The 27,557-nt window shown below is 32.6% G+C and overlaps 2 protein-coding genes and 1 pseudogene across 8 annotated transcripts; 2 read left to right on the top strand and 1 right to left on the bottom strand.

The window, feature by feature from the left end:
- Window positions 1–926: 926 nt before the first annotated feature.
- LOC108461096 (xanthoxin dehydrogenase) lies at window positions 927–3,518 on the top strand. Of its 2 annotated transcripts, none has more exons than XM_017760791.2 (2): window positions 927–1,352; window positions 2,569–3,518. In XM_017760791.2, the coding sequence occupies exons 1-2, from the start codon at window positions 1,303–1,305 to the stop codon at window positions 3,374–3,376; spliced, it is 858 nt and encodes a 285-aa protein (XP_017616280.1). In that variant the 5' UTR covers window positions 927–1,302; the 3' UTR covers window positions 3,377–3,518. The 2 variants fall into 2 exon arrangements, with proteins under 2 accessions (XP_017616280.1, XP_017616281.1); XM_017760792.2 differs by having other exon boundaries at window positions 928–1,352; window positions 2,578–3,518.
- Window positions 3,519–4,182: 664 nt separating this feature from the next.
- LOC108461810 (crossover junction endonuclease MUS81) lies at window positions 4,183–10,530 on the top strand. 6 transcript variants are annotated; one of them, XM_053024350.1, is made up of 16 exons: window positions 4,183–4,659; window positions 4,855–4,943; window positions 5,046–5,124; window positions 5,588–5,674; window positions 5,764–5,889; window positions 6,023–6,254; window positions 6,495–6,627; window positions 6,733–6,833; window positions 7,282–7,415; window positions 7,514–7,571; window positions 7,817–7,975; window positions 8,603–8,682; window positions 8,862–8,933; window positions 9,042–9,099; window positions 9,764–9,850; window positions 10,272–10,530. In XM_053024350.1, the coding sequence occupies exons 1-16, from the start codon at window positions 4,466–4,468 to the stop codon at window positions 10,371–10,373; spliced, it is 1,791 nt and encodes a 596-aa protein (XP_052880310.1). In that variant the 5' UTR covers window positions 4,183–4,465; the 3' UTR covers window positions 10,374–10,530. The 6 variants fall into 6 exon arrangements, with proteins under 6 accessions (XP_052880310.1, XP_052880311.1, XP_017617242.1 ...); XM_053024351.1 differs by lacking the exon at window positions 9,042–9,099 and adding an exon at window positions 9,100–9,145 and having other exon boundaries at window positions 4,855–4,949; XM_017761753.2 differs by having other exon boundaries at window positions 4,855–4,949.
- A 2,545-nt stretch (window positions 10,531–13,075) lies between these two features.
- LOC108462415 (probable inactive purple acid phosphatase 27) lies at window positions 13,076–26,612 on the bottom strand (annotated as a pseudogene).
- Between the last annotated feature and the right edge of the window lie 945 nt (window positions 26,613–27,557).

Below are 27,557 nucleotides of genomic sequence, written 5' to 3'. Positions count from 1 at the left end.
ATTTAAAGTTTTGAAATGTGGTTGAGAGGACAATTTTTTCATATTAACATCATCTTAGTATAGCATATGCTACATACTTTATAACTTTATTTATAGATGAAATTAGGATGGTCCATATTTTGAAGAGTACATAGAAGGAGATCTTGATAAACTTAATGATATAGATTCAAATGATGATGACCTCGATTAAGGATTAACAAATGATGATACGGAACATATGTTAAATATTAAAGAGGAATAACCTAAGAAATATAGAACGATAAAACAATTAGATAAAATTGCATATAATGTTTATTTTTCTTGTTATTTTATTAATAATCATATCATCAACCACTTTTATGGACTAACATAATATATATAATGATTTGATTTAAATTTTTGTTACTTATTTAGAAAAAAGGATTATCATGTATTATCAAACATGACATAAGGAATTATAATGTAATTACACTTTATCGATCAAACACGTCTAACAAATTACATTTTTTATAATTACTACCTTAATAATTATACTTTTATTCAATTACTCTTTACTGCCATGAAGCTTATTCTTTAACCCTTTAGCTTTAATATCACCAATAGTTTACAATTTAGCTTATTCTTATGCTACCTCAAGCTGAAGTTGTTTCTCCATGAAGGGATCTATGCCTCTATTTCCGTCTTATTTGTGCATCATAGTTATGTTCACATCACAACAAGGTTCTTCATTGGCGTTAAATTGCTTAATTTATCAGGGAGCAATGTCGACACCCTCAAATCTTTAGGAACAAGACAAGAGGTACTTATCTATATAGTTATACCTAAAATCTTTATACTGAAAGTTAAATTATATTTTGTTCATTTTACTTAAATTAGATAAATTAGAAAATTAATCTTTTATATTAAAAATTTTAAAAATTTTATCCATGGTTAAAAATCGAGATGATGACTGAATGATCCCCGAATGGTTGGTTTTTATAGGTGCACTGCACTTTCCACTCAATTTTGGGTTAATGCTCCTGTCATTTTCCATAAAGCAAGTGAACCAGTTTTTGTGGGATTCCTTCTCCATCTCTCATTGCCTCATTCTCATCATTTTCTATCAAAACAAACTATCCTCTCTTTTTTTATATCCTTTCACCATCTTTAAGCTAATTAGCTACCTAAGCTTCAGTAGTTAGTTTTTTTAGCAAAAAATGGGGGAAAGAAGCATTAAATCCACCATTTTTTTGTTGAATTAGCAATCACCTGCTCAAACAGTGACGCCCGCAAAAGAAAGGCAAGAGGAAGCTGAGAACTTAATGTTGAAGTGAAGCTCCTGCCATGGCTACTAGCAGCAGCAACCCCATAGATTCATCACTGTCCAGCCAAAGGTAAAACCTTGCTGCACCCTCTTTTTTCAAGCTTCTGGTTTTACAGATCCAGCTCCATGCTTTGCTGACCCTTTGTTTTTACTCTCTTTTTAACATGCATGTCTCACTGACTGTCTGGGTTTTGCTGCTCTGATGGTATAATTTTGACATTCAATTATTGGTTTTGTATGAAATATTATACATATTTTGGGGCGTAATATCCACCACATATTTGATTATCTCTTGCTTGCTGTTCATATGTTCAGTGTGATTTATTGGTGAATTGACAATTGTGTTCCCCCAATTTCTTAGTTTTGAACTGCTCTTGTAGCAGCAGACCTCTTCACTCTCTCTTTCAAAATTCAGCAAATTAATGTGAGCAATTAACAACAATTAATACGATTTTTGTCAATGGTTGATTATTTTAATTGATATAATAATAAATTTAGCTCTCGATGTTTACATATGTTGTTAATTTAGTCTTGATTTTAAAAAATTCAACAACTTTACTCTCAACATTTACACATTTACAAAAATATTATGCAATAAGTTTGTTAATATCATGACCACATTGATAGGATGTGTAAATTATGGAAGCTAAAATTGTTATTATAACAATTGAATTTATGTAAAATTGACAGAAAAACATTTATATTATCATTAATTGTTCTTAGTTGCTCAATTTTGAAATTGTCAAATTGCTCCAAATTTTTTAGAGGGACCAACTTGCTCAATATAGACATTGAGAGGGATCGGAGAGATCTTTTTACTGAAAAATTTTATCTCTTTCATCCTTTTTTTTTAATTTATTAGAATTTGCTACTCATATTTTACAAAAACTATGAAGTTAGTCTAGTGATTGGTAAACACTTGAACGGTTGATTTTTACTAATCTTTTACATATAAATGGTTGAATTGCAAATTTCTAGATAGAGACGAATTGTCTTTTTGAGGCTAGAAATGAATAAAAGATTTGAGGAGTAAAGTGCATTTTTGCAATTAACTAATTTGTAATTTTCTAAAAATTAAAGGGATTAATAGATAATTTTCTATTTTTCGGGGCCGACAGTCTGCCCCTCTCCTTCACCCCTGGTCGTCTAGACTAATAATTTAGCGAGAAGGTTTAATAGTAATACCCAATTGAACTAATTTCTTATATTTCATAAAATACAAAGAATAAATTCTGAAAATTTGAAAGAGTAAACTTCCCAATTTTTGTATGTTTGGTCCCTTTGAGATTTGACAGATTAGTGGGGAAAGTGGCATTGGTCACTGGTGGAGCAACCGGCATTGGTGAGAGCATTGTGCGTCTATTTCACAAGCATGGTGCCAAAGTCTGCATTGTTGATGTGCAAGACAACCTTGGCCTCCAAGTTTGTCAATCCCTTGGCAACGGCCCCAACGTTTGTTTTTTCCATTGCGACGTGACGATAGAAGAACAAGTTCGGGCCGCGGTCGACTACGCAGTTGAAAAGTTTGGTACACTCGATATCATGGTCAACAATGCCGGGTTATCAGGTCCACCGTATAACGATATCCGCAACTATGACTTATCTGATTTCGAGAAAGTAATGAATGTGAATGTAAAAGGTGTTTTCCTTGGAATGAAACATGCTGCTAGAATTATGATCCCACATGAAAAGGGTTCAATCATTTCAACCTGTAGTGTTTCAGGTGTCATCGGTGGCCTAGGACCTCATGCATATACAGGCTCTAAACATGCTGTTTTAGGCCTTACTAGGAATGTTGCATCTGAGTTAGGCAAATACGGGATACGAGTGAATTGTGTTTCTCCGTATGCCGTCGCAACCGAATTGGCCTTTGCTCACTTGCACGAGGACGAAAGAACTGAAGATGTACGAACCGGTTTTCGTGCTTTCATCGGGAAAAACGCGAACCTGAATGGGGTGGATTTGACTGTGGAGCATGTGGCTAATGCTGTGCTGTTCTTAGCAAGTGATGATGCAGGGTATATAAGTGGAGACAATCTTATGGTTGATGGTGGGTTTACATCTTCCAATCACTCATTGCGTGTCTTCAGATGAGGATTGATGAAAATATGAACCAAAATGAGGCTCATTAGCTTTGCTTCAACTATTACCAGATTGTATTTCCCTTCTATTTTCTCCTGTCAGTGGTATGTAATTTGTAACAAAAAACTTCTAATATAATTTTAATTATATTAAATATTTTAATATCTATATATAAAATATCATATGCTTTAATACAAATATCCAAGATTTTAAAATTACACTTTCCAATTCTTGCAATGAGGTGACATTCTAAAATTGCGTAATATCATCTCTTATTTTTTTTAAAAATATCTTATATTTATTGTTTTTGGATTTTATATCAAAATATTAAATTATTATGTGATGGTGTGGCACAATATGAGTGTCACAATTATCACATCTTGACATAAACCAAGTTTAGGACTGATAAGGGCAAAAAAGTTTAGGGATCAAGTTTGAAAAAATTACAAAATTCAAGAGCTAAATGTTGTTTTATCCCATTTTTAAATATAAAAATCACAAATTTTATAGTCGAACCAAACTGTGCATATTGGTCCGAAATAAGGGATTATGTTTTTAAAAATAATAATTTATTCAATTAAACCAAATTAGTATTGGCCGATTAGACTATTGGTTTAGTTTTAAAAATCTTGTAAGCAACTTAACATAATTTTTTAATATTTACTTTATATTATCTTTTATCCAAATTTCGTGTTATATAAATTTTTTATCGAATCTTTTTTAACACGAGTTTAAATTGTATTACCCATTACTCGCTCTAATAGTATATAAAAGATTACTATATATAAAATAAAGATAAATTAAAATAAATTGGATCAAAATCGAGCTTTTGAGTATGGAAAAATCTCAACCTCATTTTAAGCATAATTTTTTCTTAAACCCAATTCTCAAATTTAATATTTTTCTTAAGCCCAAGCTGATGTTCATTTTTTCAACTACAACGCCGATCGAATAGCCCAGAAATAAGGTGGCGCGATTTTCTGCTCACTTTCAAATCTCTCATATCCCACGCAATCCCCAATTCGAAAAACCTAATAAAATTCTCAAATTTCCCAGAAAAAACACTCATACACAACTGAGGAAAAGAAACCCAGAAAAGAGATGGAGAGAAATAGGCGAGTACTGTGTCCAGAGAATGAGGAATTAGCAAATTACTTGCTGCAAAAGAGGCAAGAGCTGGCCGATAAACCCAAAGGAATAAAAGAAAACACTGACTTGACTCTTTCAAAGGCTTACAACAACATTTGCAATGCTCAGCATCCCATCAAAACACTCAAAGATCTCAATGACATCAAGTATGCATACTCGTTTTCTTCTTCGTCTTCTTTTTTTCATATGATCATTTGCAGTTTTTTAAAGGAATTAAAGTTGATTTCTTTGGGTTGTTTCTTTTTTCCTGGTGTGGGTTTTGGGTGTTTTTCAAAATCAGTACTTGAAATAGTTGGTTTGGTTATTTCTTCACGGTAACCCTTATTCTTTTTTGTGGATAGAGGTGTTGGGAAATGGATTATAGTGCTTATGCGTGGCTATTTCGATAGTGGTTCAGGAAGTTCAGAACCAGAAGAGATAACCAGAAAGGGTACATGTAATTCTGCATTTTTTTTTCTTCTTTTAGTGTTTTGGTCCTCTTGAATTGTTCAATTTTCTTCCTTTTTTCGGTTCTCATTTGATGCATGTTTAGGTAAAAAAACTAAAGGAAACAGACGTTATTTGCCCCAAAAGAACTCAGTGGCATATGCGTTGTTGATTACATTATACAGGTATTTATTTGGTAAAAGTATTAGGGAGGCCCCTAGTTAGATTGTATTGTACTTTCTCTACTAAAAAAATGTGCAAATTAGTTGCTGCTTTAAATCAAAGAGCAAATAGATCCTTTTTGTTAAAAAATTTCATCCATTTATATTTTTAAAACCTGGAGTGAGTGACTGAATAACAAAAAAGTGACACTTGGCGTGCCCCGTGTACCTTGTGTCTTTTGTTGATGTATAGAGACTAGTTTTTAACAGTAGAAATGAAATTTAACAGTTTGGTCCTTGATTTAGTGTATGAGGATTAATTTGCCCATTTTCTGAGTAGAAGGGGCAAAATACAATCTGACTTCTAGTACATGGGCCTTTGTGGTACTTTTACCATATTTATGTTTACCTTTATGTTAAATGCTTCTGCCTCATGTTTTTTACTATATAGATTTTGACTTATGGGATGGATATGCCTTGTCATTAGGGAGACTGCAGATGGGAATGAATTTATGCATAAGCAAGATCTTATTGATGCTGCCGAAGCAAGTGGGCTTTCACGAGCGCCAATTGCGTATGTTTATTTGAAATTTTGCTTCTCAATACTTTTAGCAATTTTGGAGCTTGATTGGTGGTTTAAAAACTGGATTTATATGTTCTTAGGCCAGAGAAAGGAAAAGGGAAGCCCAGCCAATTCGGAAGTTCTCCTAGGGACTGGTATAGTGGATGGAGCTGCATGTCAATACTGATAAAGAAGGGATTGGTTGTGAAATCAAGTTGTCCAGCAAAGTACGAATTTTTATTTTTTGTCGTTCTGAATGATGCATGAGCCTTTTTGCTTTTAACATATTCTAAACTCTGTTTGGTTGGCCACATGTGATTGTTTTGCTTCTTGTATTAAATGCAAACTTCCTTTTTGCAGATATATGCTAACGCCAGAAGGCAAGGAAGCAGCACGTGAATGTCTCATGAAATCTAAAATGGAAGATCCCCTTGAAAATTTGGTTGATGTGGAAAGGCTTTCTCAACCAGACACACAGGATGCATTTGTTCAGGACTTATGTCATTCTGATTCGGATATAGAAGAGATAAATGAAAGAGCTGCTTTTAAGAGGAAAACATCCATTGATATTCCACTTGATTGTCTTGAAAGGGTATCTGCCAACTCAGAGGCTTGTAGATTCTGATTGAAATTCAGTTGATTTACTAAGACTTACAGTTATCATTTCAAGTGTCAGTGTCTTAGACCATTAAGCATCATTAGTTATCTGTGGAAATTAATGCAAATGGAAATCTATGTTCACTCCTTGTGCTCCTGAACTTCCTAGCGTGTACATGAATTCTGTTCTCATAGAGTTTTTGTCCCCCCTGATCTTTTGATTTCCATTTTGTAGTGTACTCGCATGGGGTACTCAAAGGAACAAGTTTTGTCTGCTTTTGCTGAGGTCTCTGAAACTTCCAAGAACAAGGAGATTTCTTCACTTTGGCCAGCGGTCTTGTGTCGCCTTCGAGAAGATCAAGTTTACGGTTAGCTGTTGGCCAATTGAATATTACTCGATAAATAACATAGTGATAATCAATTTCATCTTTGTAAATTGTGGAACATGTTATGATTCTTCTTTAAATGCTCAGGGCAAGAAGCTCATAATGGAGTGCAAAGTTCTTGGATGCAATCAAGTAAAAATGGTGGAGATATGCCGAACTTGTGTACGATGAGAGCCTGTTCTTCCTCTGTATGTGAATTACAATTCATTTCTCTTGCATCTGTTTCTCAGATATGTTATGATGAGGTCTCAAACACTGAGCAAAATTTGTCCTAGAAGGAACAATACTGAAAAATGGGAGAGTAAAAAGAAAATTATTTTGATTAGATAGGTTGCTTGTAATAAGTAGTTCTTCCTTATAATGTGCAAGAGCTGAAAGATGATAGTTTCCCATAAAAGATCCACTCAAATTCAAAGAGTTCAGACTGTGTTAAGATGCATGTGCTTTTTAATTTTTGCATGCTTAGCAAGTAATATTAAAGGAAAGGAAAGATAAAAATGAGGTGCTACTAGTAGCAAATGATTGCTTGCTCTCGAAATTTCTTAATGTCGATATAGTTTGTTCTTCTGTAGTTCCAGTTACTGTGTTCCCTGTCATCGTGAGTTCTCTTTATAACTTGCTTGATTATCTATGCAGAGACCAAGTTCAGATAGTCTGAAAGCAGATATGAATGTCTTAAGTGTTCCACCTCTGAGCTTCGGGGAGAAATTCGAGGATACATATGAAGTAATCTTAATATTAGATGATCGAGAGCAATTTACCAGTCAAGGGTTAGTACGCCATATCATTGTCTTTTTAGTGGATGTGAACTTACAAGTTTCAACTTCTTGGGGAAGTGAGTGATGTTAATGTCTCTTGTGGTTAACAGTGCGCGCTCCAAGAAAATGTTAGAGAAGATTTGCTCAGAATTCAAAATTAAAATAGATGTGAGCTTTTATTTCCTTTTTATATCCCTTACTTTCATCTTAATTTTGTAATAAATTGAAGTGAGCAATTCGATGTTAATATTTAAAATTATGCATGTGAGTATTTTTGTTATTAAAAAGCCCGAGTTCTACTAGAATTCTCGATAAACTATTCCTTGCAGTTGAGATATGAATTCTTGTTTATTTGCCAGTTTCACTACATGATATATTAAAATACAGTTATTTACGCAGTGGCTGTTCTCCAGGTTAGAAGGTTGCCTATTGGAGATGGAATTTGGATAGCTCGCCATAAACATCTTTCCAGTGAATATGTTCTAGACTTTATTGTTGAGAGGAAGAAAGTTGCTGATTTACGGTCTTCAATACGGGATAACCGCTACAAGGACCAAAAACTAAGGCTTCTGGTATTCATACTTAAATTCAATATTTCATGATTTCTGTTCTTATAATTAATGGTGATGTTTCTTGCTTGAATTTCACCAATTTGAAATGTTCATGTTAAATACATGTAGATTTGTTTTGGTTTGGATTTATCATCGGGTTACATCTTTATCGGCTCAGGTAGTATGTTTCTTTATGTTGTGCAAATTTCTTGACATATTGTTGTTCTAGCAACATGGTGTATGTCTACCACATGGTCTTTTTTCATCCAAGTATTGAAACTTTTAAATTATTTAAGGGTTACTAGTTAGACTAGCCTTTTATGGGCTAAATTGAATAAATAAGAAAATGTGGATAAAAATAAGAAAGTATTAAGTGATTATTGATTCCTCAAATTTTCTTTTCACCTTTGGTTTTCAACATAGAGAATTTTTAATATTGTGGTTGTTTGTGCTTATGATATTCACAACAATTCATAGCTACAAATTTACATAATCCAGTTTCTCCTTTTCTTGTTTAAGCTTTGTGTTTCTAGTTTCGAATACATATATATATATATATATAGACATACATATGAAGTTGCTGTGAGTTTCGGTTTCAACTTAAAAAAAATGCCATCATGACATTTTTTTCCCTTTGCATTTTCTAAGAGATCTGGACTAAAGAAGCTGATATTTCTTGTGGAAGGTGATCCGAATACTTCAGAAGCTGCTGAAAGCATCAAAACAGCGTAAGATTTTTCTCTAGATGTATGCTTTTAGGGATCACTTTATTCTCTTTTGCATCACAAAGGAACTATTTCCATCTTGTTATTCTCTTTGACAACAGAGATCATGCACCAACTAGAAGCCGAATGCTCGGGTGCCAAAGGCTTATATTTCTTGCCTTACACTTTTCTTATTAATTCAGGTGCTTCACAACAGAGATCCTGGAGGGGTTTGATGTTCAGAGAACAAGCGGTTTACTTGATACCCTGAGGAAGTATGCATATCTTACTCGAGCAATAGCTCAATATTATAAGCTGCATCTGCCTGAGGACCATTCTAAATTGTCTGGGGTCTGTCCTCCCTTTAATGAATTTATCAAAAGGTGCCAAGAGCTGGATAAAATGACAGTCAGTGATGTATTTTCCATTCAACTTATGCAGGTATATCTGTTCTTTCATTGACGAACGTTCATTGTTTAGTAATAATGTAAGTCTGGTCATACAACATTCAGGAACTAGCATCATTTTCTCCAATATGGTTATGTTATTCAGCAATAGATTTTGATAATCCTCTTTAGGATGTTGATCTTATGGGTAGTATTAACATCAAAGACCTGGTTTCGTTGTTCAGTTTGGATATGTAGGATTTATATGCTAACCCTGAACCTAGTTCATTTGTGGGCTTAAATAATTATGCTGATGTATCACTTGAATAGGTAAAAGTACCATGGAAGCTCTTGTATTAGGAGTCAGATTGCATTTTGCCTTCTCTAAAAAAAATAGGCAAATTGATCCCTGTACATTAAATCAAAATTCAAATTGGCCCTTTTTGTTAAAAATTTCATCCATTTGTACTGCTAAAGCTTGGCGTGGCTGATTGAATATTCAGATAGTGACATGTTGCATGCCACATATACATCAAGTTGATGTATAAGGACTAGTTTTTAATAGTAAAATAGGATGAATTTTCTATCAGAAGAACTAATTTGCTTTTTGATCTAACGTACAAGGGCCCCCATGATACTTTTATCCACTTGAATACACTTTTAAGTATATAAAATATCGATGAACGACCTTGTTAACATTTTGAATAATTTATTTGCAGGTACCCCAGGTGACTGAGGAGGTTGCCATAGCTGTTGTCGATTTGTATCCAACACTAGTATCACTTGCCAATGCGTACTCTCTTCTTGTGAGTGCCCTTTTTTTGTTTTTGTTTTTATTAAAATGGCTTAATACCTTTTTTGGCTTCTATACTATAGCTAAATTATCACTTTGTACCTCTACTATTAGAGCTAAGAAAACTGCATAAGAGTGACTTCAGTTAGTAGTTTAAAAAGTGGAATTAAGAGAGATTGTTTGGTGCTAGTAGGGTTATAAATGTTAATCAATCATTTAGTGTTGTAAAACACTAAGGGTAACACAGTGGTCTACTTCAGCATTTGGTTTTTTTTGATTGGTTATAGGTCAGTTTTTCAAACTTAACCAACCTATACTTTAACTGAATAAACCAATAAAATCGGTTAAGATGGTTAAATCGGTTATAACTGATTTTTGTATTTGTTATCTTTTGAGATTCACTGACATTGGTCCATTATTTGTGGTATGGAAAGGAGGGTGATGTATGTGCACAAGAGGAAATGCTTAGGAAGCAAAGTAACAACAAGGTGAGCTCTGTTGCTAGTAAGAATATTTTTCGGTTTATTTGGTGCTGAATGTATTATGTTGTATATTGTAAATCTAAATAAGTTTAGGCTTTTCTTGAATTTCAAAGTGTACTAAATAAGGTTAGTCCTCCATTAATTACTTTGTTGCCATTGCTAAACTGTGTTATGTTAAGTCTCCATTAATCCTGAAATGATTGAACCGAAATTAATTGCTTCGGTTTGGGTTCTTGGTTGGGGTTTTGTTCCAAGGGTTACTAGAAAATGACATTCCTTCTGTGTTTCGGGCATGGTTTTTGGAATAAGATCAGATTAGTTGGTTGGACCGAGAAATGATTAGGATATATCGGTCTGGAATAAGAGGCTGGGTCGGTTGACTTATGAACTGATGGATGAATTGATTTTTTTTTTTTTTGAGTTTTAGTTGAACTACTCGAATCAGTAAATTGATAATTTGATCAGTTCGGCTATCAATTCACTCATGCAAACTTTGGTTGTCTTAAACAATTTTGCCCGTTTCTCTTATAAAAGAAATTGAAAATAATATTTATATTAATTATATTAACAGAGGACATGTAATACAGATTTTAAATAAATGGATATAAGATTAAAATTGAATTAAATAAAATAATACAAAATATGGAATCGAGTTATAATTTTAGACATGAGAAGAGTTTAAATATGATAAACATGAAAATAATATAAAAACAAAATAAATATATGAACATATCAAAATTAATATTAAATAAATTAATGTGTAAAATTCCATAAACTTATAATTTTAGAACTATCATCACGAGGAGTATGTAATATTACACAAATTTTTTTATTTAAATTGAATTATTCTAATAAATATGTAAAATATCTAATGAATTAAGTGATTACATGAGAGTCATATAAAATACAAAATTTTCTCTAATTTAATTAGACAAATTATTGACAATATGAAAGGAAATTAGAGATAATTACCCAAATGTATTATGACACAATTACCCAAATGTATTAATATATACATAAAAACAAATTAATAATAACTTGATTAAAATAACATTTCAATCACTAAATTTTCAAAAGTGACAAATCGTTATTAACGTTTATGAAAAGTGACAAATCAATTACTAACGTTTTCAAAAAGTAACAAATCAATTACTAACATTTTTGGAAAGTAACAAATCAGTCACTCAAACCCATTTTTTGTTGGAGCTGACGGAATAGTTGATGTGGCCCATTAAGGTGTCACATTGGACATGATCGGATGCCCATTTAATAGGTAATTAATTTCCAATATGTGATCCGAAAAAGAATTAACTTAATGTACCAAAAAAATTTGTTCAGGAGAAGGAAAACGATTGAAATTTTTCGGGAATTGTTGAAGAGATTGAAAATATTCGAAATTGGGGAATTATTGTCCAAATTTTCAACATTGTCGGAATGGTTAATAGAAGAGAACCAATCGAAGGTGTTCCATCGATTGTAACGAGTAAGTTTATTTCGAATTTGAGTTATTTTTGGGTTTTTCGAATTTGAGTTATTTTTGGGTTTAAGGACATAATTTAGGTTTGGTATAGGATTTAATAATAATGTTTCTAATTTGGGTTCATCGTTTTTCGGTTTTAGGGGGATTTGGGTTTATGATTTTTTGGATTTGTTAGTTCAAATATGTTGGATTCGCCCATGCCTAACATGGGGTTATGCTTTTATTCTATCAATTGTTTAAATTCTTGGGAACTGCCATGGGTTTATGTTTTTTTGGTGTAAGCTACTAGAATTGGAATTTGTTTAAAAAATTATTAAGGGCCGTAAGTTGTTCGAATTTAATGGGAATGAAACATGTTGTCTTGGTATCCTTTGTTTTGTATGATGAAACAGATTGTGGATGCATGCAAAATTTAGATAGTGCATTGTGTATGTTTGTATTGTATATTTTGCACATGTGTTATTTAGTTATTGTCTGTCATGTGCATGACAGAACTGACTATATTTGTATTAAATTGTTTGGCACGTGAACCTAGGTTGTGGATGCTTGCCAAATAATAGATAGTGATTGGATATTATTTGCCATTAGTGTGTATGAAAAAGCCAAAGACCCCATTGCCTTTATTGTGACTTCTAATGTTAAATTTAAATTTGTTTGACAAGTTTAGTTGATGATGAATTTAATGAGAGTGAAAGAGAAGAAGAACTAAGTGATTTTGATGGATTTGATTGTGCAATAAGTGATTATGTGTTTAATAATGCTGGAATGAATCTATGAAATAGGGTTAGAGTTAATTTAAATGGCTTAAACATGGATGATGTACAATTAGGAGAACTATCTGATCGTGCTAAATCTGAAACATTAAATAATGTATATGAATCTGAAATTTTTAAAAGTTTAGTGATTGAAATATTATTTAAAACTGTAGTATAAAATGGGAGTTTTTGTACCTATTCTTTTTTCTTTCTCTTCTATTCAACTATGACATTTGAAGACCAAACTTCTTTTTTTTTCCCTTTAGAAATCCTCAAGGTTTCTTTAGTTTCACATTCTAGTCCTAGAATTCAGCTATTTCATACTATCTGATTTCAAAGTATTTTGCTTTTGGTGATGCGAAAGCTATCCATTACTGTTCTTGTTGAATTCACAAATTGCAAAAGGTGAAGAAATTTATAAATTAGCACCAACCAACAAACAAATAAATAAATGTGTGCTAATATTTAGGTGAATATACTTGAAAGTTTCCTCTATTATAGGGATCTGATTAAATTAGTCGCTCTGTTATTAAATGGATAAAGTGAATCTATGTACTGGTAGAAAAAACCGAATAAGGTCAAATTTAAATAGAGTTAACATTTATTGTTTAATAGAATTAATATTTTTAAAATTTTTATGGTTCTGTAAATATTAATTTGATCTAGTCCCTATAATACAAGGACCTTCCAGATATTTTAACCGTAATATTTATGTACCTGTAGCATTAGATCATCCCTTGTTGCATGTGCTCTAACATAACCATATTCACTAATCCTTTTCATATTCCATCCAGCTGCCTGTTCATCAAATATCAATTGCACACCATTATTTTCTTTGGATTTCTAAATCCTCAATGGTCAAATTATGAACTTGGACCTTCTAAATTCCTAAAAACAAAAATATTGGGATTAAATTCCAAATTTGGGAGGATTCAATTTTATGAAATTAAAGTAGAAGATTAAACTCTAAATTTTGAATTAAATTCTAGGGTAAACTACTAAAATAGTCATTTTTGTTTGTCTTAGGCTACATTTTAGTCACTTATGTTTGAAATGTTACGTTTTAGTTAACATTTTAGTCACTGAGCCGTTAATTACCATTAACGGTTTAACGGTAAGCTGATGTGGCACGTTGAATCATTATTTCAAACAAAAAATTTGGGTTAATTTATACAATCGGTCTTATATTTTTTCGTTTTGAGCCATTTAATTTTTTTTTTGTTTTATGTTATTTTAACTTTCCTTTTTTTTTTCTTTATTTTCCATTCTCTTTTGTTTCTCCTTCCTTCTCCATTTTTTTAACGTACTTTTCTATTCCATTTGTTAAAATTAATCCCTATACTTTTGGTTTTTTTGAACAATTTAATTTTTTCGAGTGAGCCGAGCTTGTGGACTAGTTTTAACAAATAGAAAATATAAAAAAAAACTACGTTAAAAGAAATGTAGAAGAGAGGAAAATAGAGGAAAAAGCAAAAGAGAATGGAAAAAAAAAGGAAAGTTAAAAAAGCATAAAATAAAAAAATTAAATTGCTCAAAATGAAAAAAAATTAAATTGCTCAAAATGAAAAAAAATAAGGACCAATTTTATAATTTAACCTAAAATTTTCATCAGAAATGATGATTTAACATACCATATCAACTTTCCATTATACCATTAATGACAATTAACGGCTCTGTTACAACACGATAAGTAAGTGATTAGAATGTAAACTGAGGCAAATAAAAATGACTATTTTGATAGTTTACTCTAAATTTTATTAGTGCAGATAAGGTTGATTAAAGACCTACAAAGCTTGGGAATTTTTCAAGACTGTATCCAGCCATTCCAACAATAGCATGTACTGGTGCTTTATAGTTACCATTATGTTGCACGGAAGCGTGTGAAAGAGTAAAATTATTGTACTGAAAAATCACACTAAGTTCAATTCCCAGGAAAGAGAGGTAGATCACGAAGATCACTTAAATACCAAGTCTTTCCTAGCGAATATCCTCTATCGTAATTTAATAGCACAATAAATCACTACAATCACATTAACAAAATACATAAAATAAATAATAAAGAACACCAGAATTTTAACGAGGTTCAGCAAATTTTGCCTACGTCCTCGGGCACTACCAAATATATTTCACTCCAAAAATTACAAGTGAAATTTACAAATAGAGAGAGAGAATAATGCCTTAAGTAGAGAATGGCAATTATGGGATGAAGAAAGTAAGAAATGGTTAGGCCTATTTATAGTTGAGGTTCAAGGATCAACTTGCAATGTCCCTATACAATTAGGGACCAAAATTGCAATTATCCCATGCCAACTTTTAACCCAACTTGCCAACCAATATTACTTTCTACTTTCGGTGCCCACCCCATTTGACTTTTCAAACAATGGTGGGTCCCAATAATCTCCACCTTGAAGATTTGATTAGGATAATCTTATCTTCACACAATTCTTTCTGCTTTTGACAACAATACTTGATAGTGCCTTCTTCAACTGTTAAACTTGCAGATATTAATCAAGTTCAAACAATGTTCGAACTTGGTTGTTTATTACCACCTTGGTCATCATATCTGCGGGATTATCTGCAGTCTTGATCTTCTGAAGACAAATTTTCCCCTCTTCAATAATTTCCCGCACAAAATGGAATCGTACGTCGATATGCTTTGTACGTGCATGATAGACTTGATTCTTTGCTAAATGAATAGCACTTTGACTATCACAATACACGTTAATATGCTCCTGAACCAACCCCAAGGTTTTAGCCATACCTTGTAACCAAATAGCCTCCTTTACAGCCTCTGTTATAGCCATGTACTCGGCTTCTGTGGTTGACAACGCAACTGTAGACTGTAGTGTAGACTTCCAACTTATTGGTCCTCCAGCAAGTGTAAACACATAACCGGTGGTTGATCTTCGCTTGTCCAAATCACCGGCATAGTCAGAATCAACGTACCCAATAACACCTTTACCAAGTGTATTATCCTGCTTGAACAGTAATCCAACATCCACGGTCTTACGAATATACCGTAGAATCCATTTCACGACTTGCCAATGTCCTTTTCGAGATTATGCATATACCGCTCACTATACTAACCGCCTGTGAAATGTCGGGTCTTGTACACACCATTGCATACATCAAGCTACCTTTGCATTAGAATACGGAACTTGCAACATGTATTCTCGTTCTGTATTCGTCGAAGGAGATAGTTGTGCGAAAGCTTGAAATGAGAAGCCAACGGGTACTTACAGTGTTTTGTCTGCTTTCGTTCATGCCAAACTGCTGTAGTACCTTTTTCAAATCTCGCTACGAGACAAGCTAACTCTATCATGAGCTCTATCTCTCCATATTTCCATGCCGAGAATCTTTTAGCTTCTCCTAGATCTTTCATCTCAAACTCGAGATTGAGTTGAGTCTTCAATCTTTCAATCTCAACTTTGCTCTTAGATGCTATTAGCATATCATCAACATATAAGAGCAAGTATATGAAAGTTCCTTCTTGTAGCTTCTGAAAATACACGCAATGATCAAATTTACTTCTTGTGTACCTTTGCCCTTTCATGAACTGATCAAATCGCTTGTACCACTGCCTCGGAGATTGCTTCAATCCATAAAGCGACTTTGTCAGTTTGCAAACCCAATTTTCTTTTCCAAGAACCTTGAATCCATCCGGTGAGTCATATAGATTTCCTCTTCCAAATCACCGTAAAAACGCGGTCTTCACATCAAGTGAACTAGTTCAAGATCATATTGCGCAACCAAGGCTAGCAAAATTGAATAGACGAATGCTTCACAACCGGAGAAAACACTTCATTGTAGTCTATTCCTTCTTTCGAAAGCGTAACCCTTTGCTACCAATCTAGCCTTGTATCGTATTTCATTTTTACCAGAAATCCTTCCTTCTTTGCATATACCCATTTGCATCCAATTGCCTTCTTTCCTTGGCGGTGTCACCAACTCCAGTGTCCTATTTTTATGAAGAGACTGCATTTCTTCATTCATTGCTTGCTTCCACTTTACACCATCGTGGTTACTTATTGCTTCGTGTAAGTGGAAGGAATATCATCATCTGCAATTGGAAGTGCATAGGCCACTATATCATCAAAGCGAGCAGCTTACGAATCTCTCTCTTGGCCTCCTATATGCAATTGAATCTTGTTGTTGTAGAGGTTCTTGGGTAGGAACCTCTTCATCATTTGTCCCTTCAATATTAGCGGATCATCGTTAACCTTTTCAAGCTCCACTGCTGCAAAGTACTCTTGGTTTTGTCATCCTTTGTGAATCCTTGTACTTCAACATGGTTGATTCATCAAAAGTCACATCTCTCTCGAAAACAATTTTCCTTGTATCAGGACACCGAGACGGTATCCTTTTACTCCATCGTTATACCCAAGAATAATGCTTTCTTTGCTCTTGGGTCTAACTTAGATTCTTTACATGATAATATGCAAGGGAACCAAATACATGTAAAGAATCATAATCGATATGATTTACCGTCCACATCTCCATAGGAGTTTTCCATTTATTGCGGTGATGGCAAGCAGTTAATTAGATGGCACGCATATGTAATCGCCTCACCAAAATTCTTTGCCCAATCCAAAGATTGGACAACATACATCGAACTTTCTCGGTATAGTTCGATTCATGCGTTCTGCCACCCCATTCTGCATGGTGTATCCCGAACAGTGAAGTGTCGCACAATGCCCTCATCTTGGCATACTTGTAGAAATGGATCATTTTGTACTCAAGACCATTATCGATCGAAGTCGTTTGACCTTTCGACCGGTCCGAGTCTCCACCATCTTCTTCCATTTCGAAATGCATCCAAAACTTCACTTTTCTTTTCATTAGATACACCCATACTTTTCTTGAATAATCATCAACAAAAGTAACAAAATAGTGCATACCTCCCAAAGAAGCTACTTTGGTAGGTCCCCACACATCACTTGTGAACGTAGTCCGAATTCCTTTCAGATTGTGAATTGTTTGGACCAAATTTTACCCTATTCGCTTGCCCGAACACAATGTTCACAATTCCATTTTGCAAGAATTTGCACCTTTCAACAAGCCTTGCTTCGCCAATGTCTGCAAAGCTTTTTCACCAAGATGTCCCAATCGCATATGCCATAATCGGTAGCCTCGAATCTACATCTTTGTAGAAAGCTGTTAATGTTGATCCAATAACTGTACTTCCATTTAAAAAGTACAAGTTATTTCTTCTTGTGCCTTTCATCACCGTCGGTTGCCCACTACTACTTTTAGTAATCCATCTCTCAAAGTGATTGTGAGCCCTTTAGATTCTAGGGCCCCTAATGAGATGAGATTTTCTTCGAGCTAGGTGCGTAGCGAACATCTGTCAAGACTTGGATTGAGCCGTCGTGATTCTTCAATTGGACTGCATCCACTCCCATTGTCTTACAAGCACTATCATTGCCCATAAGAACAATTCCACCTTCTAGCTCTTTAAGACTAGAAAACCAGTCCTTATTAGGACACATATGGTAAGTACATCCCGAATCCAAAATCCACTCATCCGTTTGACATGCCATTGCCATGCCAACCAAGCTAAAGTCGACTCCTCATCATGCTCGCTACACATGCATTAGAAGTAGCCTTGCCCTTTTGTAGTTTAGGACAATTCTTTTCCAATGCCCTTTTCACGGCAAAAGGCACATTCATCTTTAGCGTGTCTCCTTTGGACTTTCCCTTCTACCGATTTTTGCTATGTGAACGACCTCTTCTTTTAAGACTTCTGCAGTTGTATCTCTGTGATCTCTTTTATCTTTCTTTCGAGTCTCAGATCTATACAACGCACTTTCTGATCGCATCAAATGTGATCGTGTCCTTCCCATGAAGCAATGTGGTGGTAAGATGATCATATTCATCGGAAGGAATTCAACAACAATAATGCCTTGTCTTCATCTTCAAATTTCTCATCCAAATTTAGCAAGTCTGCTAAAATTTTATTGAATGAGTTTACATGGTCATTCATCGACATACCGGTGCATCGTGAATCGATAAAGTTTCTTTTTCATATAAAGCCTATTTTCAAGACTTTTCGTTAGAAACTTTTCTTCCAGTGTATCCCATAACTTCTTCACGATGTCTCCTCATGACAGTAGTACTTACATTCTTTGGCCAAACATAGGCGGATTGTACCACACTTTGTCTATTGATCTTGGCCCACTCCTTGTCATCCATCTTGTCGGGTTTTTCTTCAAGGGCTATATCTAGCTCTTGCGACATAAGACATCTAGGATCTCACATTGCCACATACCAAAATTATTGGTACCGTCAAATTTCTCTACTTCAAATTTTGCATTTGTCACGATGAGTCCTTGCGATGGCGATCTTTGCGCCATTTTCTCCTCAATCCCAACTCATCGATATCGTGAACAGATCAGATATCGTGAATAGTGCCGATATCGTGAATAGTACCGTATCGTAAATAGTACAGATATCGTGAATAGTACCGTAAACGGTCGATTCCCAAGTACGAATCGCTCTGGTACCAATTGTTGCACAAGCGTGTAAAAGAGTAAAATTATTGTCTTGAAAAATCACACTAAGTTCAATTCCGGAAGAGAGGTAGATCACGAAGATCACTTAAATACCAAGTCTTTCCTAGCGAATATCCTCTATCGTAATTTAATAGCACAATAAATCACTACAATCACATTAACAAAATACGCAAAATAAATAATAAAGAACACCGAATTTTAACGAGGTTCAAGAAATTTTGCCTACGTCCCTCAAGCACTACCAAATATATTTCACTCCAAAATTACAAGTGAAATTTACAAATAGAGAGAGAATAATGCCTTAAGTAGAGAATGGCAATTATGGGATGAAGAAAGTAAGAAATGGTTAGGCCTATTTATAGTTGAGGTTCAAGGATCAACTTGCAATGTCCCTATACAATTAGGGACCAAAATTGCAATTATCCCATGCCAACTTTTAACCCAACTTGCCAACCAATATTACTTTCTACTTTCGGTGCCCACCCCATTTGACTTTTCAAACAATGGTGGGTCCCAATACATTATCATATGTGTCTGTCCCATTTTCGTCTTTCCTCGGCATTGCCCAACATTCAGACTTGAAAATCGAACATGTCCTCTCATAGTTATGAACATGTCCGAAAAGAACCAGATCCGCCTAGTTCATTCTTCCTCATCATTCACTGCCTAACCTAATAATAAACCAAATTCACAAGAACTTACCTTGTTAGCCAGCAGGACCGGTTCTACGACATTACGGAAAGTAGCATCGACAGTGATTAGACTATTATAGCTGCTATACATTGGCCTGTGCCTGCATTTTGAAAATATCGTTAGCAAATCATTGAATTTGATCGATGAAGGTGTTTTTGATCGGACTGTAACTCACCCTGTAAAGATTAACCAAGGTGTTTTCGATCGATCAACTGATTCCATGTCCTTCCTCATCCATTTGTACTATGAAAAATTTTGAAACCATGTCAATTACATGTATATATATACATATAAATGATTGCAATATCATTACCAACCTGTTCAGAATTTTGGGTCCAATCATGTTCTGTTGAAATGACAGTGAAGTGAACACTGCCTTGTTCTATGGCATACCATGGCTTATCCTTCGCTGCGGTTGGCATCGGGAAATAAGTCTCGTAAGGAACTCCACATTCTCCGCCGGAGTCCAGAGTCACATAACGAGACCCCGAAACGGCATAATCCCTGAAATACGCGACGTTTAACTTCATCGATATGATGCTACTACAATAATATATCACAATTAAATTAATTTGGAATTTCAAATTTTAAAGTTTCATAACCCACCAAGCAATAACAATTAAATTCATTTATCATATATAATATCATGTCATTTATTATTTTCATATATTATTCACTAAAAATTCAATTAATAGATTAATGACTATAATTTGCTTCAATATTGAATTCTCAAAAGTATATAGACTTAGAATAATCTGATTGTAGAATATGAGCTAAGTTTACAACTATACACATCATACGAGACTAGTAATAAAATTTAACCGAACAAATTTAACTTCTACTTTTTGGGGGCCTGAAATTGACTAATTTAAAGAGTACAGGGACTAATAACAAAATTTAACCATTAATCAGTCACATACCTCTCGTGATTTCCGATCGCTGTCATGTAAGAAACCTTAGAAGCCAAAGGGGTTATAAGGTGAAGGAAATACTCCCATTCAACTAAGAAGCCTGTTGCATAGGTTATGTCCCCAATGTGAAAAATGGAGTCTACGCTTCCATTTCTCATTTCTTCTACCATTGCTTTTACCACTGATAGAGATCCTGGCTACGTGTCAAAATCTTATAAGCTCGTTAGTGCATAATAATATGTTTGGGATTCGAATCTTTACATCTACAATCGGAATATTATGTGAAATTCGATTGTGGCAATGATCACTACCTGAATGTAGTGTTCAATAGTAGCATCAAGTGGAGCTTTTCCCATATCACCGAATACAAGAAATTTGAGTTCATCTGATCCTCCGGCCGGCGGTGTCCGGAATTCAATTTCATCACTCCATCCAACTGCATCACTGAATCATAGAACATTAGTACAGTTTACTTCACATTTACCTTATACACACAGGACGAAGTTAGAAAATTATTTTAGAGTAAAAATGAATAAATTTTTTTAAATTATATGAATAACTTATTATTTTTAAGAGATCAATGCCACTGCCTACCCCTCCCTCCTCTGTATACGTATGTTCCTTAACTAGAACTTAGTGTAGTCACCTTTAAGAGGAGACATCCAGATTCGAATCCCAGTATCTGCACCCCCTTTTCCCTATCTCGAGATTATATATTTACATTATACCTTCCATATTTGTAGTTGAAGATGGTCGAAGGTTGAAGTCCGGTGATGATAGCCGTGTGTACGTAACCAGGGTCATGCCACCCGAAATCCTTGGCAGGACTTGGAATAAAAGTAGAACCTATCCATTTTTACAATCAAATAAAGAAGAAAATATTATTTAAGAAATTAATTTAAGATTAATTAAGTATATGATGATGTTGAAAGTACTAACCACACATATCATCCTGCGAAAAAGTAGTAACTTGTGAAATCTGTGATTTCCCATTCCCATAAATCACTTGTTGAGGCTTCTTATCCCCACTTATCCATGTTAATCTCATCTGCACCGCTAAAACAAAATGCTCAGCTGTGCCCTACTTTGTTACCTTGGACACGAGCTAAGTGTTAAATATATGTTTATATTCAGTTTGTTTAGCCGTCGGCTTAGACGTTAAATGCTAATTCGACGTGATTAGATTACCGAAGTTGCAGATGAATCGATGCTGGAGAGATGACCGTACAAGGGGGCATTGGGATTTGAAAATTTGAAGGGAAGGGTGGTCTTCAAAACGCAAGGGGTGTGGAAGCCACCGGCGGAGAACACAAACTCGATGTCAGTTCTGATGTTAATGACATGGAATATTACGGAGGCACTGCATGTTCTGATTTCGCATTTCCCATTCTTATTATATTTTCTTTAATCTTTCTTCTCACAACTTAGGTACGTTGGATCACTGCTAACATATTTTGCCTGCAATATCCCTCATTCAATGGAGATGTACATTAGTTCGCAAAAGGTTAAAAAAGAGAGTCAGTTTTTAGTAAAAAAAAAAAAAATCAATTTAGATCATAGTTATCTGAATCGAATTGGGATATCAGTTTGGAGAAAAGTTGAGTTGCGAGCTGATATAAACTAATTGAACCGAGTTAAAAAAATTGGTTGAACTGGTTGTTTTTGATATATATATATATATATTATAAATTGTTAATGATTTATTTAATTTAATTGTCTAGACTAACTGGATTGGTGGTGATCTTACTGACCATTTTGAAAATCTTGATGGAGATATATATTAGTGATGCAATATAATTGGTTCTTTAATACTGCCGCATAATTTAATTAGTTGAGATGAAAAATGTAAGAGGACTACTCAAGTACCTAAAAGAAAGTGAGTTTTTAAGATTAGCTACTAATTACGTCCAAACAAAAATTTAGCTACCAATTAGATAACAAAAAGTTTAGATACTAAATAGGTAAAAGTTATCAAAATTCCATTGTATACATTAAAGTACATTTTTTATCACAAATTTTTAAAAAAATTAATGCAGACTTTTATGCAGGGTGAATGTAGGGTTGAGCAAGAATAATCGAAAATCAACCAAAACCGAGGTGTTTGGATGGTTTATGGAATGCATATTTAAAATCGCAGTTACCTGAAATCAAACTGGGTTCTATTTTTATTTAATTTATAATTAAATTTAATTTTATGATATAAAAATAAAGATTGTATATTTAAAATAGTGAAAATAATTTAAAAGTTCTTGAAAAATTATTATTTTTAGAAATATTTATGAAAAATTTTAAAATATTGTTAAATAATATTCAACGTCATAAAATTTCATTTTGTCAAAATAAATTTAAAAATCTAAAATACAAATTAATATAAAAATTGAGAACCAAATCAAATTATGATGGACAGTTTAAAAAATTTAAAAAACCCGATCGAACTGAATTGATATCACCCGAATTGTAAAAAAGAATTTTGGGTTTCAAGCTGAAATAAAATTATAAATTTTGGATGTTAAAGAGCATAATTTTACCTTAGGAAACCTTACTTAGGATTAATAAATTTATAAAAAGATAAAAATGCAGTATCATATGAATCATAAGATGACCTATTTCTATCTATCTCAATATTTACATATATTTTCATTTAAAATATTATTAATTTTATTTATTTGTATCAATATCTATCAAGTCATTTTGTTTATAGTGCAAAAAGTGTGCTAATATATTAATGGGAAATGGTTATGAAATTTAGTACAAAGACGTGGTACCAAATCAATAATGAACATTTAAGGTTACAGATAAGTCACATTGTTGAAATCATTTTTTAAAAAATGGGGATCGACTTTATTTTGAAAAGAAAACGAAAATCGAGAGTCGCCACCAATCTTTTTTGTTTAGATGTGATCGGATCATCTAGAAATTTGGTCATTTTAATAAAACATTTCAATTTACTAAAACAACGTTTTTAGTCTACGAAATTTGAGAAAATGGTTTCGGGAGTCGGTTATGCACGAGGAAGAATTAGCACCCTCGTGACGCCCAAAATTGGTACCTAATCGATTAATTAACGTCTTAATGTCGAAAGTTAAAAAGATTTTAAAATAAATTTTAAAATACGATCCTTTTTTATGAATGTTTGGATAACTTGAAATGGACATTAAGATTCTCTTGTTTCGAAGAAATAAAATATCATATCCAACACGTAGGACACGACATTTCAAACCTTCGATACCAAAATCGTCTCGTGATTTTCAAAACTTATACATTGAAATTTTAAAAGGCTATTCGGTTATTTGGGTCAAACGAAACAAATCGCAACCCAGCACGTAGGGCAGAATCTTTCGAATCCCAAAAAGCGGAATATTGCCTTTATTTAGAACTTTAAAAGGTTATTCGATTATTTGGGTCAAACGAGAAAAATCGAAACCCAGCAAGTAGGGCACTATCTTTCGAATCCCAAAAAACAGAACATTGCCTTTATGTAAAAAAAGATCTTCCTTTTTAATGTATCGTAAAAGTTGTGGTACGATTTGATTATGTTGTGCGAAATGAAATTGTAATATTAGAATGCATACCAAAAAAACGTAATAAATGCAATAACATAAATGACGATAATGAGTGCATACTAATTAATAAAATAAATAAAGGGTTAATGAAAACCATAAGTGAATAAACAAAATTATGTAATAAAGCTAAGGAGACTCGAAATGATAATAATAAAGAAACTAAGTAAGAAAATGGCGAAAATATTGAATAAAACAAACAAATCATAATGATAAAATAGGAGATAATAATAATAGCACATTAATAATAATGTTACGTAGGTAATAATAATAATAAACACAAAAAAAAATAATGCATATATAAAGATAAATAGTAATAATAATGATAAAGATGAAAGAAAATGGTGATATGAAAATAGGTGAAATACATATACGTGAAGTTAAATTTAAGTGTTTAAAACGAAAAATAAAAAAAATAGTATAGGTAAATATAAAACTTATGATAATAATAGAAATAACAATAATATACATAGTAGTTTCGTAACGAAGGATAATAGTGAGAATAATAATAATAATAGTGAAACATCATATACAAGGGTAACACGTATAATCTATTTTTTTAAAATATAAAAGGGGATAAGTAAATTAATGAAGTAATGATGATGGAAAATAACAAAACAATGAATTGATATAAAAGTTTTAAAATATTGTTAAATAATATTCAACGTCATAAAAGTTCATTTTGTCAAAATAAATTTAAAAATCTAAAATACAAATTAATATAAAAATTGAGAACCAAATCAAATTACGATGGACAGTTTAAAAAATTTTAAAAACCCGATCGAACTGAATTGATACCACCTGAATTGTAAAAAGGAATTTTGGGTTTCGGGCTGAAATAAAATTATAAATTTTGGATGTTAAAGAGCATAATTTTACGTTAGGAAACCTTACTTAGGATTAATAAATTTATAAAAAGTTAAAAATGCAGTTTTATCATATGAATCATAAGATGACCTATTTCTATTTATCTCAATATTTACATATAATTTCATTTAAAATATTATTAATTTTATTTATTTGTACCAATATCAATCAAGTCATTTTGTTTATAGTGCAAAAAGTGTGCTAATATATTAATGGGAAATGGTTATGAAATTTAGTATCAATGAGCAAAGAAGTGGTACCAAATTAATAATGAGCATTTAAGGTTACAGATAAGTCACATTATAGATGTGAGAGCACACATAAAATTATCCCCAAATAAAGCCTAGTACTAAGTGGAACACTTCAATTTTCACAAATTAATTGGGAATACATTCAAATTAAATCACCCATAAAATAGAAAAATAATTTAATCTCGTGTGTTAGCTTGATGGTAAAGGTGTTCATTGTCTTAAATATGATCTGGGTTTAAGTCGCACTAATCGCATTGCTATTAGGACTTTGCCCTCCTTTTGACTTTTATAAGTAGAGAAATAGTTGATTTGATATTAAATTTTAATTGATATCAGTTTGAGTTCAATTCATATATAATTCATTTTTCTTTCGGGTAATGTTGAGTTTAAAATGATTTTATATAATTTCATATAAAATATAAAAAGACAAAAATATCATCATAGTTATATATTTTATGTGGAGAATCAAACTTGCATTTTGAAACAAAAATTACCAATATCTATATATAGTTGGTAACTTAATACCATGAAAGAAATTAACCAAAATTGGCCAATAATACCATAATTTGCGTACCTTAACCGGATAATGACAAAGAAGAGGAAGATCACTAAGATCACCAGTTTGTACATAAAATGATTTACTTCCCAAACAACTTCCAATGCTGCATCACATTTAATTGTTTGATATTATTCTCAGATTATGAACATTAGAAATTAAAAAGGGTATATATCTTACTTAGAATGTGAAGGTGAAATCATGGCAATCCAATCAGTTGCCGTAGGAACCAACACTCCACTAACAATCACTGTCACAAACTCTTCATTTTAGAGAAGGGTAGAACTTTTACCAACATTGATTTGGAGAAAAGGGTTTGGATCTGGGCATTGAAACAATGTCCTATTGATGACATGAAAATCGGACACCGCGGTGTAGTTTCGATGTACCAAGGTTGAGGCGGTGATCGATGGATGTAATCGGTACAAAGAATATAAATGAGGGAAATCCGAGATGAAGATGATGAAGAAAATGATGAGAGGAGAAAAGGGTTTTTCCATTGAAGTGAAACAATGGATTTTTGAGGGTATAAAATGCATGAGTCTGAGAATTGAATTTTAAGGTTAAAATGAAAGGACTAGTAAAGGGTTGACCAGGTGCATAGGCGAATTATAGGGGTTTCTTTTAAAGATGAAAGATCGTGAAAATTAACGAGAGCTTTCAAACGGGTGGGATTGGATTGTGCTTATTTTGTATTCAAGCTCGGATCGAGTTGGATGTGTTGTGACGAATTCAGATAAATTTGAATATTTTAAGTTATAAATATTTTAATTTTAAATGTTATAATTTATTAAATTTTTATAGGTTGACATTACAATTCAAATTTGTCTTATAAATTTTTTTTATATATATTTGATCAAGATATTTAATATAAAATAATTAAAGTATGTAAAATTTATTATTCTATGATATTATATAAATTAACGAAAATATCTTTTATTGTATATTTTGTTGACAATTGAATAAATTTTATCTTTCTTATTAAATTTATAAACCTAATATTCATATTCTAAAATATTTATTCCAAAACTCAAATTTATTATACTAAGCTCAAAACCAAAAAATATACTCATTATTACCCAAACTCGAAATAAACTAATTATAGTCCAAATCTCATGTCTAAAATAAAAAAGAAATTAGACTCAATAACCAAATACAATTTCTAAAAGTTAAAGCCCAATTCAAAATCTAATTTAAAAATATATATTTTATTAAGATATTAAAATTTTAATAATATTTTATATATTGTTAGTTATAATTACAAATATGTATTTTAATATACTAAATTACACATAACTATTGATGTTATATATTTTATTATAATCAATAATATAATAGTTATTATATTAATACTTATAAAATATATTGGGAGTGTTTGGTAAACAGATTTTTGGGTATTTTTTAGTTGATTTGAGCAAAATTGGAGGATTGAGTAGTCAAACCCTCTAATTGTAATGTTTGGTGAATGGAGATTTGTAAGAGCTTGTCGAGCTAAAATCTCCAAAACAAAAAACGTTGGGATGAACAACTTTTTTCAACAGCTGATTGGGAACGAGATATGTGGAATGACATATCTAACCATATTTGCTCAAAAATTACTCCATTTGCCACATGCTCTCAAACCTAATAAGGGTGCTAAGATATCAATAGCCT

The sequence above is a fragment of the Gossypium arboreum genome, chromosome 13 (genome assembly GCF_025698485.1).
Source record: "Gossypium arboreum isolate Shixiya-1 chromosome 13, ASM2569848v2, whole genome shotgun sequence".
In the NCBI taxonomy this organism is placed as follows: Eukaryota; Viridiplantae; Streptophyta; class Magnoliopsida; order Malvales; family Malvaceae; genus Gossypium; species Gossypium arboreum.
This window is presented reverse-complemented; position numbering and strand designations above follow the sequence as displayed.

What these genes read in the sequence shown, in the direction of transcription:
- LOC108461096 (XM_017760791.2), top strand. Translation starts at nt 1,303, where the DNA reads ATGGCTACTAGCAGCAGCAACCCCATAGATTCATCACTGTCCAGCCAA. An exon ending in TCATCACTGTCCAGCCAAAG is followed by an intron (nt 1,353 to 2,568) that starts GTAAAACCTTGC and finishes GGTCCCTTTGAG; the next exon opens with ATTTGACAGATTAGTGGGGA.
- LOC108461810 (XM_017761751.2), top strand. Translation starts at nt 4,466, where the DNA reads ATGGAGAGAAATAGGCGAGTACTGTGTCCAGAGAATGAGGAATTAGCA. An exon ending in AATTCAAAATTAAAATAGAT is followed by an intron (nt 7,572 to 7,816) that starts GTGAGCTTTTAT and finishes GCTGTTCTCCAG; the next exon opens with GTTAGAAGGTTGCCTATTGG. An exon ending in CCAATGCGTACTCTCTTCTT is followed by an intron (nt 9,851 to 10,271) that starts GTGAGTGCCCTT and finishes TGGTATGGAAAG; the next exon opens with GAGGGTGATGTATGTGCACA.